This window comes from Muntiacus reevesi, chromosome 1, assembly GCF_963930625.1.
Source record: "Muntiacus reevesi chromosome 1, mMunRee1.1, whole genome shotgun sequence".
NCBI classification, from domain to species: Eukaryota; Metazoa; Chordata; class Mammalia; order Artiodactyla; family Cervidae; genus Muntiacus; species Muntiacus reevesi.
In genome coordinates, this window is record NC_089249.1 from 250823299 (window position 1) to 250844278 (window position 20980).

The following is a 20980-nucleotide window of genomic DNA, read 5'->3' on the forward strand; positions in this document are numbered from 1 at the left end:
TTTGAGACAGTGATCATCAGAGGCAAATTTGTCCATTTATAGATGTAAAGTTCAGGATACTGGGATTATTTTCTGTCTGTGAGATCTGAGGACACCCGCTTTCAGAACTCAGTTGGCCTTTTCATATAATAGGAAGGTTGGAGTAGATGATCTTTAAGATGATTAAACACTATTCGAAATTCCATTATAGTTTTCCCTTTCTGCTTAAGAATATAATTTTAAACTTGGTCTGCTGCTTCTACTGCTAAGTCGTTTCAGTTGTGTCCGACTCTGTGCGACCCCATAGACGGCAGCCCACCAGGCTCCCCTGTCCCTGGGATTCTCCAGGCAAGAACAGTGGAGTGGGTTGCCGTTTCTTCTCCAGTGCATGAAAGTGAAAAATGGAAGTGAAGGCGCTCAGCCGTGTCCAACTCTTAGCGACCCCATGGACTGCAGCCCACCAGGCTCCTCCGTCCATGGGATTTTCCAGGCAAGAGTACTGGAGTGGGGTGCCATTGCCTTCTCCGTAAACTTGGTCTAATACGTGATTATTTTGTAAAATGGGATCTTACAATAAATAAATGAATGAATATCAGACAGTAAAGAATCTACCTGCAATGCAGAAGACCTGGGTTCAACCTCTGAGTCAGGAAGATCTTCTGGAGAAGGAAATGGCAACCAGCCTACTCCAGCATACTTGCCTGGAGAATCCTATGGACAGAGGAACCTGGTGGGCTACAGTTCATGGGGTTTCAAAGAGACACAACTGAGAGACTAACAGGCATAGATAAGCAGAGAGATAAATAACTTGCATTGACATTAATGCTTAACCTAAGTATTATAGATCTACCTTTTACATTTTAAAGTTTTATAAGTACTTCCATAGAACTCGATGATACTCCATAATGTATCACATTTTCTTAGTCATATGTCCTTGGAAGGGCCTTTCTATTATTTCCAAGTGTTTTGTTTTATTTTGGAGTATAGCTTATCATCAGTGTTGAGATAGTTTCAGGTAGATAGCAAAAGAATTCAGCCATATATGCATCCATTTCCCTCCAATCTCCCTTCCCTTCCAGGCTGCATTAAATGTTGAGCAGAGTTCTCTGTGCTATACAGTAGGACCTTGTTGGTTATCCACTTTAAATATAACAGTGGGTACATGTCAACCCCAAACTCCTTAAATATCCCTTCCCCCCATTCTTCTTCCCTGGCAACCATAAGTTTGTTCTCTAAGTCTGTCTCTTTCTGTTTTATAAATCAGTTCATTTGTATAATTTATTTTTAGATTCTCCATATAAGGGATGCCATATGTTATTTCTCCTCCATCTGACTTACTTCACCCAGTATGACACACTCTCAGTCCATCCATGTTGCTGCAAATGGCATTGTTTCATTCTTTTTCCTGGCCGAGTAATATTCCATTGTATATAGGCACCACATCATCTTTATCCATTCCTCTGTTGATGGACATTTACATTGCTTTCATGTCTTGGCTTTTGTAAACAGTGATGAAGTGAACATTGGAGTGCATGTATCCTTTCAAACCATCCTTTTCTCTGGGTTTATGCCAAGGAGTGGGATTACAGGATCATATAGTAGCTCTCCTTTTAGTTTTATTTAAGGAACCTCTATACTGCCCTCCATAGTGGCTGTGCCAATTTACACTCCCATCAATAGTGTTGGGGGGTTCCCTTCTTTCCACACTCTCTCCAGCATTAATAAATGCTGGATTTTTTTATGATAGCCGTTTTCACTGATATTAAGTGATATCTCATAATTTTGATTTGCATTTCTCTAATAATTAGTGGGGCTTCCTGGGTAGCTCAGCTGGTAAAGAATCCTCCTGCAATGCAGGAGACCCCAGTTTGATTCCTGGGTCTGAAAGTTCCCCTCGAGAAGGGATAGGCTACCTATTCTAGTATTCTTTGGCTTTCCTGGTGCCTTAGACAGTAAAGAATCCTTCTGCAACGCAGGAGACCCGAGTTCAGCCGCTGGCTTGGGGACGATCCCCTGAAGGAGTGCATGGCAACTCACCCCAGTAGTCTTGCCTGGAGAATCGCTGTGGACAGAGGAGCCTGAGAATCTTTTCATGTGTTTGTTGGCCTTCTGAATGTATTTGGAGAAATGTCTATTCAGGTCTTCTGCCCATTTATTGATTGGGTTGTTTGTTTTGATTATGTTAAGCTTCATGAGCTGTTTGTAGATTTTGGAGACTAATCCCTTGTCAGTCACATCATTTGCAAATACGTTCTCCCCATCTGTGGGTTTTCTTTTCTTTTGTTTTATTTGTATCCTTTGCTGTGCATAGGCTTTTGGTTTTTTTGGCTTTGTCTGTATCATTTTGCTTTTAAATTAAGGTTACAAGATATATACTATATTTAAATTGGACATATTCCTAAGAGTTTCTAGTATTGATAGCTAGAACAGCAAGAGGTGAGCATTTCAACTTACTTACAGTTATTTGTTGATGATTATCCAAATATACTTTCATAATTTGTAACCATTGATAGTGTTTGCATATTATCAGGCTACTTTGAGTTACAACTAATGGGAACTGTCAATTTTAGTTTATTTAAATAAGAACCATAGTCTTGTGTAACTCTTATTTGGATGGTGAAGACAGTTGTCTCCAAGTCTCTCTCCCCTTCTGCTATCAGATCATCCTTCCTGAACTCTCCAAGGTGATTACAAGATATTCTCACACGCCACAGTAGTACTGAATGGAGGAGTTTGGGTTTTTCCCCCCACCTGTGGCAACAGTTGCCAGAGAAAAATCATATTAAAACAACCACATGATACCATTATATCCATTAAACTGATGCAGCCTTTCCCCTCAAGACAGAAAATATCTATGGTAGACATTAGGCTTCCCAGGTGGCTACATGGTAAAAAACCTGCCTGCCAATGCAGGAGACATAAGAGACATGGGTTAAATTCTTGGATTGGGAAGATCCGCCAAAAAACTATTGCCTTTTTTCATGTATTTATTGTCCTTTTGCAATTCCTCACTTGTTAACGGTTATAGCCTGTTCTTGTTATTCTGTTGGGATGAAATTGCTTATCAGTTATAGGTGCTCTTTGTGGAATAATATATTAACAACTTTTGAGTCAATTTTTTTTTTTTAATTCATAGTCTATAGTTCAACTTTGATTACATTTACAGTTCACTTTTGTCATGAAGATTTCTTTTTCCCCTCACCCTCCTTTATGGATTCTAGATTTTTGTCTTAAGTTTTAAGCTATAAAATATTTTTCTGTGACTATGGGTGTAAAATCTAATGTATTTACTTGCTTTGATATCTTTTGATGTAAGATATTATGATAAAGTGGGGGAGCGTTGCCACTAGGCACTTCTTAATTAGAATAAATGATGCATCAGAAAGCAGGACTCGTTAAGGACTCAATGCAGCCGTCCTTGAGCCCCATGTCAATATAAATGCATCCTCCACCCTCTTACTAAGTCTCTGTGCACCTTCTTTAGTTTCTCAATGGTTCTTATTACAACTTGTTAGTTCATATTTATTAGTGTGTTTTTCTCTTTAATATCTATTTCCCAAACTAGAAAACCAACTCAGAGAAGGAATGAACCCCTCTTGTTTTATTCACTGGTGTACCCTCCAGACATCAAGAGCACATTGTTTGGCACATGATAGGTTTTCCAAAGTGTGTATTAAATGCAGTAATTAACACAAGGTGAAGTCAGGAGGTATCGCATGAGGAAAAGAACATGAGAATATAGAGACGTAAGCAGTTGAGCAAGTGGAAGAAAGGAGCTGTTACCTTGGAGAGACCATTCCTAAGGTTTGGCTGCTGCCCTGTTCCAATGATTTGGCAATGTTGATCAAAAAACCGAGAATTATAAAAACACTGGTGTCCTTTGGCTCAACAACTTGATGTCTAGAAATGATCACAGGAAATTAAGTAGAGAGGCAATCAAAGCTTTACCTACAAAAATGTTCTTACTATGTTATTTATAATGGTGGAGACTGAATAACAACAAAAAAATATTTGGAAATAGCATAGATGACAACAAAAGGATTGTTAAAACTGGAATATAAAAGTGATGAAATATTATCTAGTCATCACAAGGATTTCAAAAAATATGTGATGACCAATGAAATAGCCAGCACTAAAAGGGAAATGCAAAGATTTATATTCAATTTCTTTTCCAAACATTTTACCTAGAATTTGGGTTCCTTCTACAATTAGCAAAAAATGAATATTATAAAAATATAAAGACATATTTCTCAGAAATAATGTTGGCATAGTCAAGATTTTGTAAGGCACAAACCAGTCACTAAATCATGCATTTATTATTATAATTAACTATGCTTTTTAATAAAGAATAGTCCCTTTAGGTAGCTATATGTCACATTGGAGTTTGAATTTTCTAAGAATTTTCCATCCATTTGAAGACAGAAGCCCAAAGTCTGAAGCAAAATGATAAATGACTAAACATGTTCTCCCCAGGCAGCTGGAGATGACAAGGTTAATATGGTCTAAAGGAAAATGAAAAATGAAAAGTATGAGTTTTTATGTTAGAAGGGAACATTTTGTTTTTCCTTTTTCTTTGCTCATACCAAAAGCCTTATGGTAACCTAGCTGAAATGAACAAATTTTTCTCAAATAGAAATAAAACTTATAATCACTACTTATATTGCTGTAGACCTCCTGTATACAAAGTACTTTTTACAAAGTAACCAAAATAAAATAGTTGGCTGTCAGTTGGGTAATTACCTGGGTAGAATTGAGATTTCAAGGAAGAAATAAAGGAAAACAATCTGAAGGGAAGAGTAGGAGGTTGAGACTGTCACCAACTCAATGGTTCAAGCCAAGTTCTATCATTAAAATAAACTCTTAGGCGACCAAAACTACCTCACTGGATGCCCTCCAACCCCAGCACTCTTTTGTTCTGTGTCTCCAGCGTTATAAATGATAAGTCGTGCTCTGCTATAATATATTGAGTCACATATCAGCACTCAAAAAGTAAATGCTCTTTTGGTGACTGGATTAAATAAACAGGAAATTATCTCATAAAGTGCAGATTATTCAATAAAAGAACTGAACAGAAAACTACTTGTAGTGATAATCTTCATCTTTGTCTTAACCTGCAAACTGGAGTTTGTCTGGTGGTTTGCTTTTTCCCTTAGAGGAGAGGATCAGAGATAGAGGTGAGATCTGTATGTGTAGCTCAGTCATGTCTAACTTTTTGTGACCCCATGGACTATAGCCTGAAAGGTTTCTCTCTCCATGGCAATTCCAGGCAAGAATACTATAGTGGGTTGTCATTTCCTCCACTAGGGGATCTTCCTGACCCAGGGATCAAGCCCGCATCTCTGGAGTCAGCAGGTAGATTCTTTACCACTGTGCCACCTGGGAAGCCAATTTAGCAAATCTGCATTGCCCATCTTGGCTCTGTTGCTATTCAGCTGGGTAACTTCAGATCAGTCATCAAACCCCTCTGGACCTGATTTGCCTTTTTAGTACAAAGACAAGGTCTGGTTGGATAAAGTCATTTTTAACTGTTACATTGAATAGTATTTCACTGAGTAATTAATTTAGTACTGATTAATGAAAACGTCTGAAGTAATAAAGGTATTAAAGCTATCTCTTTGTGACCCCATGGACTGTAGCTTGCCCGGTTCCTCTGTCCATGCAATTCTCCAGGCTGAAATACTGTTGTGGGTAGCTGTTCCCTTCTCCAGGGGGTCATCCCAACCCAGGGACTGAACCTGTCTCCTGTATTGCAGGTGGATTCTTTACCAGATGAGCTACTAGGAAAACCCAATAAAAGTGTTAATACTATCTAATTTCACAAGCATAATGTCAATGAGCTACAATAATTCACAAAGATTTAGTTAATACTCCATTCAATATCAAGCACTCACAGCCAGCCATGTTTAAGTTCTCAGATGGTCACCTTTAGTCTCACCATCTTGAATCATTTTTCCAAGATGTACACATAGTGCCTTCCTCGTGAATCTGTGAGGAGCTTCAGGACAAAGATCACGGCCTAATCACCTGTAGAGCTCTAGCATCTGGCACAGTGTCTAATTCTTTCGTTGACAATTAACAATATTTGTTAAATGCTTGAGTTGATAAACCAACTTAAAAGCATGCTTGTTTGCCTAGGTTTATGGATAATTCAGTTCAAAATTTTTATTAGAAATAGGATTCAAACAATAGGAATAAATTATAAGTAAATAGCTGCTTTACTGATGTGAGTTGAGAAGATAATATCAAAGGAATTTTCTCTCCTGATTATTATCATAATATTGTATAACCATGACTACCATCTATCTCCAGAAGTCATTTCATCTTGTAAAAACTGAAACTCTATACCTCTTTCACAGTAAGATCCCATTCCCATGTCACTGCTGATGGTGGCAACCATTGTATTTCCTGTCTCTAGGATTTTGAATACTTTTAAGTATCTCAGTGACAAACTTAGGGTGCTAAAGAGCAGAGACATTACTCTGCTAACAAAGATCCATATAGTCAAGGCTATGGTCTTCCCAGGGGTCTTGTACTATTCTGAGACCTAGAGCATAAAGAAGGCAGGATGCCAAAGCATTGATGCCTTCAAGCTGTGGTGCTGGATAAGATGCCTTGGAGAATAAGGAGATCAAACCAGTAAATCTTAAGGGAGATCAAACCTGAATATTCACTGGAAGGATTGATGCTGTAGCTGAAGCTCCAGTATTTTGGTCATCTGATGTGAACAGACAACTCATTGGAAAAGTTCCTGATGCTGGGAAAGATTGAGGGCAGAAGAAGAGGGCATCAGAGGATGAGATGGCTGGACGGCATCACCAATGCAATGAACTTGGGCAAACTCCCGGAGGTGGTGAGGGACAGGGAGGCCTGGCATGCTCCAGTCCATGGGGTTGCAAAGAGTTGGACATAACTGGGTGACTGAACAACAACAATAAGTATCTCATATAAGTGGAATCATGCAATGTTTCTCTTTTTGTGACTGGCTTATTTCATTTAACATAATGTCCTCAAAGTTCATTTGTTCTATTCATATTTAAGAATCTTCTTGTGTCTCAGAGAGTAAAGCATCTGCCTGCAATGTGGGACACCTGGGTTCGATCCCTGGGTCAGGAAGATCCACTGGAGAAGGAAATGGCAACCCACTCTTGCCTGGAAAACCCCATGGACAGAGTAGCCTGGGAGACTGCAGTCCATGGAATCACAGAGCAACTTCACCTTCTTTTCTATCTTTTCTTTTTAAGGCTGAATAATATTATATTGAGCATATATATGCACAACACTTTGCTTATCCATTTATCTCTTGATGCACACTTGGCTTGCTTCCACTTTTTAGATACTGTGAATTGACCCTTCACTTTGAGCCACAGGTTTGGAGTTACAGAGAACTACTTAAAGAGAATGACAGACATTCCTTAAAGAATTTGGAGGACATAGTGACTATAGATAATTCAGAATTATAACAACATAAAGGCAAGAGGCTATGACTAGAGCTTTCTGGTAATAGAGGAAAAGACTGGGTACACTGGAAACATTCTGTACTTTCAGAGCTTGGCAGAAAAATTGTGTGTTTTCCATGAGTCATATGTGACTCCCAGGAAAGAGGGTTGGCTGTATACCATCTTGAAAGATTTCACATAAAGAACTTCTGTTCATTTCAAAAAGACTGGCATCTCCCAGAGATGCAGCAACTGAGATCATCACCTTCACTCAGACATTTTCTATACCAAGAAACTTCTTGGTAGCCCTTAGCGGGTATCTCTTGAGAAATCTCAAAAATGCCTCATAAAAGAGTGTAACTGTGTATCTAAAGTTCTGACATCAGATTTTAATGTACCAGTCAAGTGGTATCTCCACTACACCTCCTCCCCTTGTTAAAAAGCAGCTATAGGGTGCATACTTATTTATGTGTTTGCACATGTGTGTGTGAGTGTGTGGGATTGTTTCTGTGTTAGGGGAAAAGTGAGGGGAAAGGTATACCAAGAAAACTCAGACATGTCATTTAGTCTTTCCCTTCCCTTTTCAGATTTCTTATCCTGAAGTAAATCTTTTTGGTATAGCAGAAATATTTTAAATTGCAGTGTTTAGAGTTTTAAGTTAAGTTGAACTTTACCTGTAAGAACTGATAAATCCTTCTTCATCTGTTAGCTACAGTGACAGGGAAAACAGTGAACTATGCCTGGGATTTCATGTGGAAGAAAGGAGGAGTCTATAGAGATCTGAAATGAGTTTTTATGAGAAAGCCCTTTTATGAACTTATGTCTCAGATAGACAGAGTTTGTTGTTCTGGGAGACTCTGAAGGGGTCTACAAGGCAGTCAGATATATATTTATGAAAAATCGATGAGCACTGGTAAAGGGTTTATTACATTGTGTTCTAGTGAGAATGGTAGAAAGTTAAGTCACTGAACTATAATCTCCTCAAAGACAGGAAATGTGTTTAATGCAGCTTTGTTTAAATGATGCCTAGATTGAGACTTGTAGCTATTAAATGCTAATAAATTTTGGTGAGTGTTGTTGAATAATAGAGAAACACATAATAATTATAATGAATATTCAATATGGATCAGAAATTATATACATTATTTATATATATATATTAATTTATTTAATACACACAGCTCTATGAGTTTAGTATTGTTTGCTCATATGAAAATGAGACAATTGTAAAATGTAAAAAATCTATATCAGTTGTGACATAGGCATGAACATAAAATATCTGATAAAATGTAAAACTTAAAATTTCTGATAAAACTTAAAAATTACAATGGATTAATTTTTCTTGCTGAAACCTCTTGTTTTTTGACAAAGGCAATAGAAATTTTTACATACTTTCTATAAGTTGAAAGAAGCCATGTTTTATTTTAAGTATTAACTTGAGGTGCTGAAATTTTTAATTTTTTACATTTTTTTCTTCTGATGTAAACTGTGCCAAATAAACTGTAATGGCTACAATAATGATTTTATTTATATTTATGTTTTATAATTAAATGTTTTAGTAAAGGAAATCAATCATTTAAGAACTGATTCACCTTTTAACTGAATCCCCCCAAAAAGAAATTAATTTTTCTAAGAATGCCATAAATTATCATTTGCTGTCATTTTCATTTGTCCTTTATTTTCTCCTACAGTTTTTTTTTTTTTAACATTTATTTTTATTAGTTGGAGGCTAATTACTTTACAGTATTGTAGTGGTTTTTGCCATACATTGACATGACTCAGTCATGGATTTACATGTATTCCCCATCCCGATCCCCCCTCCCACCTCCCTCTTTACCCGATTCCTCTGGGTCTTCCCAGTGCACCAGGCCCGAGCACTTGTCTCATGCATCCAACCTTCTCTACAGTTTAAAATCCTCTTTTATTGGGTACTTGAAGGGATACTGAAGCCAACAGGGGGAAATTGATACTATGGTTCCAGGCCTATCTTCCTACCAGTCCCATTCAGTAATAGTCACAATAAATGACACCCTTGTGACTCAAAGTCTGAAACAAAGTCCCTGGAAGCATCTCATTAGCACTGAGAGACATTAGCCTGGGAAAAGGCTTTTACTGTGTACTGAGTCAATATTGAGAATGCCTTTGTTTTACAGGCCTTAGCTTCGACACACACAGAGAAACACGCACACAAATGTGTGAGTGTGTGTGTTCTGTGTGTGTGTGTATATATATAAATCTCTTGTGGCTTCTAAAGGATGGCCAAACTGACATTCATACATTTTTGTTGCCAATGTAAACTGACACAATGTTTCCAGAGGATACACTCTAAGACTCAACTTTTAGATTTGAACAAATAGTCAAAGAGTCTATATTATATTGTCACCCTGTTTATTTAACTTATATGCAGAGTAAATCATTAGAAATGCTGGGCTGGATGAAGCACAAGCTGGAATCAAGATTGCTGGGTTATCAATAACCTCAGATGTGCAGATGATACCACCCTTATGGCAGAAAGCAAAGAAGAACTAAAGAGCCTCTTGATGGAAGTGAAAGAGCAGAGTGAAAAAGTTGGCTTAAAACTCAACATTCAGAAAACCAAGATCATGGCATCCAGACCCATCACTTCATGGCAAATAGATGGGGAAACAATGGAAACAGGGATAGACTTTATTTTCCTGGGCTCCAAAATCACTGCAGATGGTGACTGCAGCCATGAAATAAAAAGATGCTTGCTCCTTGGAAGAAAAGCTGTGATCAACCTAGAGAGTGTATTAAAAAGCAGAGACATTACTTTGCCAACAAAGTCCCTCTAGTCAAAGCTATGGTTTTTCCATAGTCATGTATGGATGTGAGATTTGGGCTATAAAGAAAGCTGAGTGTCGAAGAATTGATGCTTTTGAACTGTGGTGTTGGAGAAGACTCTTGAGAGTCCCTTGCTTGGCCAGCAGATCCAACCAGTCCATCCTGAGTGAAATCAGTCCTGAATATTCATTGGAAGGACTGGTGCTGAAGTTGAAATTCCAATACTTTGGCCACCTAATGTGAAGAACTAACTCATTGGAAAAGACCCTGATGCTGGGAAAGATTGAAGGTGGGAGGAGAAGGGGACAACTGAGGATGAGATGGTTGGATGGCATCACCAACTCAACAGACATGAGTTTGAATAAGCCCTGGGAGTTGGTAATGGACAGGGAGGCCTGGCGTGCTATAGTCCATGGGGTCACAAAGAGTTGGACATGACTGGGCGACCAATCTGAACTGAGGCCCTCCCCTCTTCTAGATGCTGGGGAAAAGCACTGGATCTTCACAACAAATATACTGTTGTGAAGAACTGATGTACTTACATGATGGCAGGGGCATTATAAGAAGATGAAGATGGAAGTGAAGAGCCTCTTTGAGGCCCAGACATCAGAATTGACACATTTTGTGCATTCCAATGGACAAAGCAAATCCTAAAGTCAGCACAAATTCAAAGCAGGAAAAATAGACTCTGACAGAGTCATCTAATATCATCAACAGTGAAGTACTGTAACTCTCCCATATGATTTAATGAGACTAAGGTCTAGATGACTGAGTGAAACTTATTTTTTCAGTTTATTTTAATGTGCAATAACATGGACATTGACCCTATTATGTCATGCTATAACTAAAGAAGCTAACTTATTTGAAGAAGTTGTAAATATCTCTTCCCACCTCACTCCCAAGGAGATCTTATTCAAATTATAGGTCATTGAATACTTAGAACTGAAAAGATCCTTATATATCACCTGTATCACCAGTCACTATATTGATAGACAATAAGATCTGGGGAAATGAAGTAATTTCCCTAAAGCCACAAAGGTCATGACAGAACTAAAGTTTTTGGCTCCAGACTCTATGATCTTTGTATTACATCATGTTTCCTCTAAAATGTTATTGTAGCTCATGATTAAGGAAATGAATTAATAACTATGTTATTTATTACCACAGTCATACTTTTTTGGGAAACTATATGCAACCATGCTTAAGAGTTCCGTTGTTTAAATCACAGACTGTCTGGGTTTAAAATCTGCTCTGCTATAGACTATAGTGGGCACTATGGGTGATCTTGGACAAGTCGTTTAGTCTCTCTAAACTTTAAACTTCCCATGTGCAAAAATTTGAAAATAATATGGCTTGCCTTCTGTTTTTTTCTTTTTTTATGATGATCAAATAAAGCCTGTCATATACAGTGCTTTGGCTGTCACAGATCATGCTTATTGATAAGGGGAGTATTTATTTTATCAATAACTTTACTAATGTGAAATTAATACACAGTGAAATGGTCAGATCTTGAGTATGCTTTTATGATTTTTACTAGCATATGAGCCTGGGTAACAACATTCCTAATCAAGAATATTTCCTTTAACCCAGAAATTTCTCTTGTGATTCAGCCATTATAAGCAATCTCTATTCTGGTTTTAATCACATGGTTTTCTTTAACTTCCCCGGAAGGTCACATAAATGGCAGCATACAGTATGTACTGTGGTTTGTCTAGCTTCATTTAACATAATAGCTTTGAGATTCAAGCATGTTGTCATATGTATGTGTGTGTGTATATATATGTATATCATATATTTATATGTGTATATGTTTATGAAAATTATTCATAAGATTACTCCTGAATCATGTTTTTTTTCATCTTTTAATATATACCCTTAAATATGATTATCCATGTTTCTATTAATGATATTCAGATTACTTCAAAAAATCTGAATAAATCTACACAATTCTTATACAAAGATTTTTGGAGTATGCATACTTTTATTTTTCTTTGATAGTTATCTTGAAGTAAAATGACTTGGTCATGTGGTATGTGACTGTCTAACATTGAAAGAAAATGTCATAATCCTTTGCAAATACAATTACTATTTTACACTCTTACTAGGAAATATGAATTTTGGTTGTTCTATGCCCTCAAAAATTTAATATTGTCACTTCTCCTAATTTTAGCCATTACAGTCCATAAGAAAAGATATCACTGGGGTTTCATTTTGAATTTTCTTAATGAATGCTGTTGATCAGAGCTTTTTCATGTTCTTATTAGATACATACAACTTTTTTCGGTCTGTTCGAGGACTTTGACCTTTTTTATTGGGTTTGCTTGAATTTTCATTATTAAAATGAAGAATTTCTTCATGTATTCTGGATACAAATCCTTTATTATTTATAATGCAAACATTTTCTGCCTGTATGTGACTTGCCTTTTCATTTTTTAATGGTCTTTTGATGAACAGTTATTTTTTATTTTTATTAAGACCAATTTATTAGTCATATTTTATGTTTTCTACTTTATGCTGGCTCTAAGAAATTTTTGTCTATCCCAAAGTTATAAACATATTCTCTTTTCTTCTTAAAATTATTAATTTTAGCTTTGCATGAGATGAAATGAAGGGCAAATGTTATTTTCAACATTATGCTCTTTAAAAATAATCTAATCATTTGTTTCAGCATCATTATTTTAAATCATTAATCTTCCTCCTTTGAAAAGCCTCACCTTTACTGAAAATCAAATGAATATACATAGAACTCTTTATTCTTTTTACTAGCTTTTAAAGTCAGAAGCTCACATTATTGTTTCCAACCTTTCCTTTTTCTTTGCATTTTATAGTTATAAGCTTTCCTCTAAGGCTTGCTTTAATTCCACAAAACAAATTTTGATATGTTGTATTTTCATTTTCATTTGTTTTGAAGCATTTACAACTTTTCTTGTGGTTTCTTTTTTGATCTATGTATCATTTAGAAGTATTACTTAACTCTCAAAGAGTTTTTGAAATGTTTCTACATACAGTATTGATTTCTAGTGAATTCTATTGTAATTAGAGACTATGTAAGCTTCCAAAAATTTAATACTTATTGAGGCATATTTTATGAACAGTTGAAAATGATGTACCTTTTTTACTTCACTCTTCAATTGTTGGGTATAGTATTTTATAAATGTTAAGTCAGAGGACTTTTAATATCTCCAACTATGATTGTGAGATTTATCTATTTCTCCTGTTCTATCAGTTTTTGCTTCTATTTATTCTGAAGTTCTTTTATTGGGTGTGGAAAATTTTATACTTCTTATGTCATCTTGATGCGTAGATCTTTTTGTGATGATGAAGAACACCTCTTTATCTCTTGTAATTCTCCTTGTACTTATGTTGGTATTCTGCCACAATTTTGCTATTTGCATTCTGTTTGTCTTTTCCCCCTGTTTGGTATCTTCTACCTTCTTTTATATTTATGAATTTTTTTTTTTTAGTATTTTGCAAATGATTTTTAGCTATAGCTTTTGATATTACTTTTAATGGTGCTTTAAAGATTACCATATTCACCTCTGTCTTATCAAACTCTGTGTATATTTGCCATATTATTTCTTGAAATAATCAAGCAATTATAAAAGCATAATTTTATTTACCCCCAACTCTGGGATATTTTGTGCAATTGTTGACATGTATTTTATACATATATATGTGTGTTATAAATTTCAAAATGCACTGTTAAAATTTTTGGATTAAAAAGTCAGTGCTTGTTAAAAGAACAAATAAATACATTATATATATGTATATATATATAATGTATATGATACTACATAATGTATATATAGTTTCCTCATATGTTGACCATTTTCAGGGTTCTTCATTTGTCACAGGTCTGGGTTCCCATCTGGTATCACTTTGCTCAGCCTGAAGAATTTACCTTAGCATTATTTTTATCTCATCTTTGCTGGTGACAAATTCTCTCAGCCTTCATTTATATCAAAAGGTCTTTTTTCCCCCCTTACTTTTCTGACCCATCTATCTATTGGACATTTGATTCTATGTGTAGTTTATTTTCAGCACATTAAATGGATCATCCACTATTTCCTGACCTCAATTGTGTTGATCCGTTTTTGCTTTATTTTAGGTTTTTTGCCTTGTTACTCTTTCCCTTCAAAAACAGGTATCTAAACAAAAGTTTGTGTGTAGACCTGAAGTCTAACCTTTCTGTTGTTACTTTGTTTCTCTGATTTCTCCCTTAATTTGAGCTGCTCTAAGAGTTAATTATGGTTGTTGCCTTCTGCTGATGTTAATCATCCTATACCTCTGCAACCATTTCCTAGAATGAAACTTTCCATGCTAAAACCAGAGAAGTCTCCAGCAAATGAGGAAAATTTCATCATCTTTTAAGTGCCCTCAGGGAAACCCTAGACCTCGTCCAATCCAGTTTCCTCTTTTTATGGTCAAATCTTCATCACTTTCTGCCCATTTTTGGTAACTCTCTAGGACTTTACATAGTTTTTATTTAATAATTTGTCCACAAGTTATAAATGTTATCTGCATAATGGTTGGCCTACTTCATCATTAGCAGAACTAGAACCTAAGTACTTTATCTTAATTCTACAAGTGATAAGAGATTTGATGTTGACAACCAAATTGATCCAACCCTAGACTTCATAATTCACTTCTGGGTATAGTAATTATAATAGTAACAGTAATAATAACACAATATAAAATTAAAATAATCATTCAGATAAAGTTAGTCCACCAAACAATTCTCCAATATATTAACAATGGCTTGTTTAAATAAGAAGATGCAGGTGGTAGTTTTTTCTTTCTACTTTTTAATAATTTTAAAATTTTAGTGTAAGTTGTGGTTCAGATGGAAAGGAGTTTGCCTGCAATGCGGGAAACCTGGGTTTGATCCCTGGGTCAGAAAGATTCCCCTGGAGAAGGAAATGGCAACCCACTCCAGTATGCTTGCTTGGAAAATCCCAGGGATGGAGGAGCCTGGTGGGCTACAGTCCATGGGGTTGCAGAGAGTCAGACATGGCTGAGTGACTTCACTTTCACTTTTCATACAGCAATATATATATTGTTTGCAGTGAAAATATGAACATAATATTTATCAAATAATGGTTGTTTAAATATGCATCAAACATAAACTTAAAAATGGGCAAAAATAAAAGGCGATTATACTCATAACTAGAAAGTGATTACAAAAAATTATTAGACAAAGTCTCTTACAAATACCAGTGAATATGTATGTGGTTAAATCTTAGAAAATATATTAAGATACTATTTTTTTTTTCAAATAGCAGCCACCAGATAGGAAAGATCCACCAAGGCAAATTGCAACTTGCAAGCCAGGAATAGCACAGTTAAAATTGTACCCAGATATTATAAATAGTAAAATTTTCTCTATAGATTTCTCTTAATATTCTGGCATGTATTCCATTATTGAAATAACTTATAAATTACAGGGATCATTATGATACCAGTAAGGAATCAAATTTGAATTACTACTGTGTGAATGTGATAGCATTCATTCTCACTGCTTCACTATGCTTGTCACTAAATTCAAAGGAAAAAAATAACTTACATTGGAAAATTGGAAGTGTTCTATTTAGTAGAAGACAGGATTGTCACATCAGTTTTTATTTGCAACTTAATGGTCTGTATATCTGTTCAGTTTGGCCTCCTTTGTATTTGAAAAATTAGGATATTTCTCATAATTGTATTCCTATTTTCTCTGGCAACTGACTGGAACAGAACAGTGGCAACTCCATTCAGATGGGGTACAACCAGTCCAGTATGCATGGTTTCCACTACTATACTGATTCAGAACTAGCTCTTTTTTCTTTTTTTTCTCACTCATCTCACTTGCTTGGTTTTTGTAGGCATGTGAACATGTAAGCTTTGGCCTACAAAAATATGATAGAATGTCTTAACTGAAAATAAATGCACAGCTATTAACAACATAGACTTGTTTTCTAAAAAAAAAAAAAAAAAAAAAAAAAAAATGATAAATATAAGGAGGGCCAAAATTCCTCACAGTGCAGTAAGGAATAAGAAAATTGCAAAGGAAGAGACTTTCATCTTTTTTTCTGTCTCTAATTTAATCACCACCAAAAAAAAAAAAAAAAAAAAAAAAAAAGTTGACTACTACATGTGAATGCTGTTGTTGTTTTAATTGGCTTTTGTTCAAATGCCATAAATAACTGTCTAAGTTCTGAAGGCATGCAGGTTTCCAGGCATGTCTGTTAGGTGTTTTTTGCTTTAGTGTCAGAATATGTTTCCTCAGTCTAAAGGAAGCCAACAGTTCTCTCTCTTGTCGTTAAGTATATTTTATGTTTGCAGATGAAGTGTGCATCTACTCATCCCATGTTCTATCCCTATGCATCCTGGACTGTTTACTCAAGTTCCCTACCAGGAAGACTTTATTGTGAAAAAGGTACTGGTTTTGGACTGACTCCCTGCTGTGTTCCAGGAAGGGGTCTGATTGGTCCTCTTCACTTGGAATTTTACATGAACATCTTTGCTATGGTCTCAGTTTTGCAGGAATCTTGAAACACTCCTCCACTTGCTTCTCCATGATGAGTGAATGGGGTTTCCTCTGCAGTGGATGAACCAAGTTGACATAAAAGGATATCTCCTATGTATCGGTATCCATGGTAACATTCTAGACAAGAAAGCAGCATGCTAACACCACTCTTCCACTCCAGAAATTTTCAGAATTATCACCAAGTCGAACAACAACAAAAGTCAAATCCCATAGAGCAAATAGAATTCCCTTTACATTGTTAATGTCATCTTGACCTTCTCCTTTATCCACCATCCTTTCAAGAAGCAGGCCCCTATAGGCTTTAGGCAGCTATTTTCATGTATTTATATTTATATTATTTAATATCCAAGTAGTTTGTATCTTTACACTTTCACTAGGGATGGAGAGCAGAAAGAGGAGGAGTGAATACTGAGGAGCATAGATTCTTCTTGTTTTGTAATTCTATCAATGTTTTCTCCCTTCATTCAAATTAAAAATTCACCAAATCTGTTTTCTTAATGGGTGGTTTACAGAGAAACAACCACTCCTCCCCCACCCCCTGCTCTCCCTTCCCCTAGGATGTAACCATGATTTCTAATATTGCATGATTTTAAATAAGAATTCTTGGCAGATCTGTAAGAGACACCTTCTGTCACTGGTGATATAGTATATAAATTACTAAAGCATCTCTTGTCCCCAGGAAAGCCTCTCGTTGCATGCGTGTGTGTGCACCAAAGAGTTAAAAAGCGCTGGAAAGATACCACGCATGTGTTAATTCCTTCTGCAGCAGCACGCATCGCTTCCACTTTGACCTCATAGTTAATCTGCGTGATAGTTAATCACGCAGAGACTCGAGTATTTCTTTTAAACATATACACACACTCCCAACACCCATACATACTTGCTGCCCTCTAAAAGAAAAATCAAAACAAAGCAAACAAATAAACAAACCTAAAACGATGGACCTGGGAGAGTCTGTGTGAGTGGTGGTGGTGCGGGGGGTGGGGGGGAATATGTGTAAGAGTGTGCCCGCGTTTCTCATTCTCTTATTTGTCTCCTATGCGTCTCCCCCTGTACCCTCCCCCTGCCTCAATTATATTATTCCCCTAGACTTGAAAGCTGCTCCCTGAGCTGATGCTTTGATGGTATCTGCAAGCGTTTGTGCTGCTGTTATTTCTGCCCTCTGAATATTAATTCCCGAAGCTGGTAGCAATACAGCTCCCCAGTGACGGACCTACTAGAGACAGGTGGGGGGAGCCACCATCAGATCATAAGCATAATAATAATACAAAGGGGAGGGATTCTTCTGCAACCTAGAGGCTAGAGGCAGGGGAGGAAAAAAAAAAAAAAAAACGATGAGTTTGACAAATATATGGAGCACAGGAAGCTCAGTCTACTCGACTCCTGTATTTTCACAGAAAATGACGGTGTGGATTCTGCTCCTGCTATCGCTCTACCCGGGGTAAGAGATGCCCTTTTCGGCGTCGTTTTGTTTCAGAGAGGTGGGGGAAGGGGTGGGGACCAAGGAACTAGGGAGACCACCCGGATTTAAAAGACTCTTCTGGGGTTTGGGGCTTTGTTATTTAGGAGAATGTGAATATGTGGGGCAAGGAAAGGAGGGAGAAAAAAGGAAGGTCACTTTCGTTTTTATTTATTTATTTAATGGGTTTTATTTATTTATTTTAGAATGGAAAAGCTAACGTTCTAAGACTTTGCGTTTGGGGAGTAGCATTTTGATAGTACTGCAGTCTGCTGGCTAGGTGGGCTGTGCTGCCATTTGAGGCCATGTTGGAGGCGTTTGGGTGGGGGTCTGGGAGAGAACACTACAGATGGGGTCCTGGCATACACCGGCAGATGTGTTTGTGTGTCTGTGTGTGTGTTGGGGGATGGGCTCTGCTCCTGTGACCAAAGTATCTCTTGTTTCTGCACCTGAGCATCCTTGAGGTCGGTGAGCCAGGTTTTCCATCCAGCCCCACTGACCTGGCAGCAGACTCCCTGGTGGGGTAACATAGTTCAGCACCGGGGACAGCAGTCCTGTCGGGGCCAAAGGAAAAGAAGCTTGTCTGATCCCATAAGACAACTTTGTATTTACACAGGGCATTGTCATAGTGAAGACAGAATGCCGATGGAGCACAGGGGCACTGATGATGTCTGGGGACCCTGTTTTGATTATCCGTTCCCCCCTCCTTGAGATAGGAGGAGCACTGTTGGGCATGGGGTGGAGAATGTAGTTAATGCATGTAGGGATATAGGTCTGGGAAAGAGTTGGCTTTGCTGCAGTGTTGAAAAATATGCTGAGCCAGGTAAATGTGATGCCAAATTGGGAAGTTAGGCATTAATGTCTTAGAGCCTTATTGCACTGAATGGAAAAGATGAGAAAGGATTGTGTTGTGAAGTGTTTTGCACCTATTTTTTTTTTTAAACTTCATTGCACCGAAGATATCAAGGAAATATCCCTTCACATATAGTTCATCATTTATCTACCCACAAATACAACCCCCTTGCCCCAACACACACCATCAGGATTTCCAGCCAGATCCAAAGGCAGGTTAGAGGTCTGTTGTACTTATATTAGTTGCACTCTTCTTTACTGTCACTTTGAGACAAAACTCTAAAAATACCACCCCTAGCCCTTACTCAAAAAAAGAAAAGAAGAAAAACTAGCTATAGAAGAAACCAAGCCATTGCCTAGGATTTTCCTGGGAGTTGATACTATTATGTAGTAGTTGTAATAAAGGAAGATAAACGAAATGAAGATTAAAATAATTTCTTATTGTATTGAAAAGCTAACTTTGCTGGTCCTCCATTCTCTAGAGTAGATAATGAGAGGAAAAGATTTCCATAAAAAGGAGACCCAAGCAAAACAAGGAGTGAAAGTCTCTCTTTGGAGTTTCTAAGTAGACAGAGGGGCCTGCTTAATCTACCAATACTTTTCATACCTTCCTCCATTACTATAAAAATTGAATGCATTTTCTTTAAGAGTGTAAGATTAAGAAGCTTTCTCAGAAGAGGGCCTTTTACTGAAAATAGTTTATGTGTTATGCATTTTAGTGGCATACTGGAAAAACAATATTTTTAATTAAAAATTACACATATTTTACTATTTCATGTAGTATGTAACCTTTAATTTGCTTCAAATATTGGGGAATTTATAGTTACTTGTTGATAGAAAAACATCATTCTCATGTTCCTCCCATTTATGAAACCTGTGGATTAAAATATACTTTCCTTCCCACACACTTATATTCATTTTAGTAAGCAACTTTATAATTAAATAGATGAGTACATTTTTATGTATTTTATCTCCAAGGGACTTATTTTAACCAAAAACATGCAATTTTATTATTTGTAAGAGTATCAAATTTAAGATGTCTTCTTACAGCAACAGTCCTACCTTTCTTTTCTAAATATTATATAAAAACTAATACTTAGGGATACATTTTAATTTTCAATTCTTAGCATAGTAATTAGATGAGCTCTAAATAATGGGAGTTATGTGTCATGAAAACTCTTTAATAGGAGGATTTTCACGTTTTCTCAGTAATGACAGAGAATGGAGTCATTGTAGTTTGGTGCAGAGAATGTGATCAGAGTTTTAGTTTGTTGCAATTCCATAAAAAGATTTAAAAAAAGCCACTTGAATGGCTGAATAGAACTGGATGAAAATAGTAGCTTTGATCTCTGAAGCTAATCCTGAAGAAGGACAGCAAGTGACTAGAAAAATGTGAGTTTCTAGGAGAAATTAAAAAAAGGCTTTTTGGGTAAACAGTGGTAGTAGAATCAGAAAGTTGAAGGAATATTCAAAAAAGATTAATGACTTTTTATTTACATAACTTCAAAGAATAAATTTCCCTAATTAAAAATGACTAATATACGTGTAACTCTATGGCTGATTCATATCAATGTATGACAAAACCCACTGAAAAATAAAAAAATAATAATAATAAAAAAATGACTAATTAGATTGTGTCTCTACAACAGTAAAAGAAGGGGGAATATGAATCATTGGTATGATGATTTTTATAGCTAATATCTCTTATGTGGGGGATAGTTAATTTCTGAAACCCAAAACTATCTAAACTGTCACATATTTTTATACAATGCTATCATATGAATAATCTGGGAAACTTTATAAACTTGTATGATTCTTGAACCAAACAAGCTTGTTGTTTCCTATCTTTCCAGATTTTCTACTTGGCCTTATTAGAAAAGAAAAATCAAAATCACTTCCTCAGTATATTTACTTGCTTAGTTATAG

The 20980-nt window shown here is 36.4% G+C and overlaps 1 protein-coding gene across 6 annotated transcripts in view; it reads left to right on the forward strand.

Annotated features, from left to right (window-relative positions):
• Positions 1–18077: 18077 nt before the first annotated feature.
• Positions 18078–20980, forward strand: part of GABRG2 (gamma-aminobutyric acid type A receptor subunit gamma2) — a 116953-nt gene continuing 114050 nt past the window's right edge. For all 6 annotated transcript variants that reach the window (XM_065936491.1, XM_065936497.1, XM_065936504.1 and 3 more), the window contains exon 1: positions 18078–18184. In XM_065936491.1, the coding sequence (XP_065792563.1) occupies positions 18078–18184 (107 nt within the window). The remainder of the gene's footprint in view (positions 18185–20980) is intronic.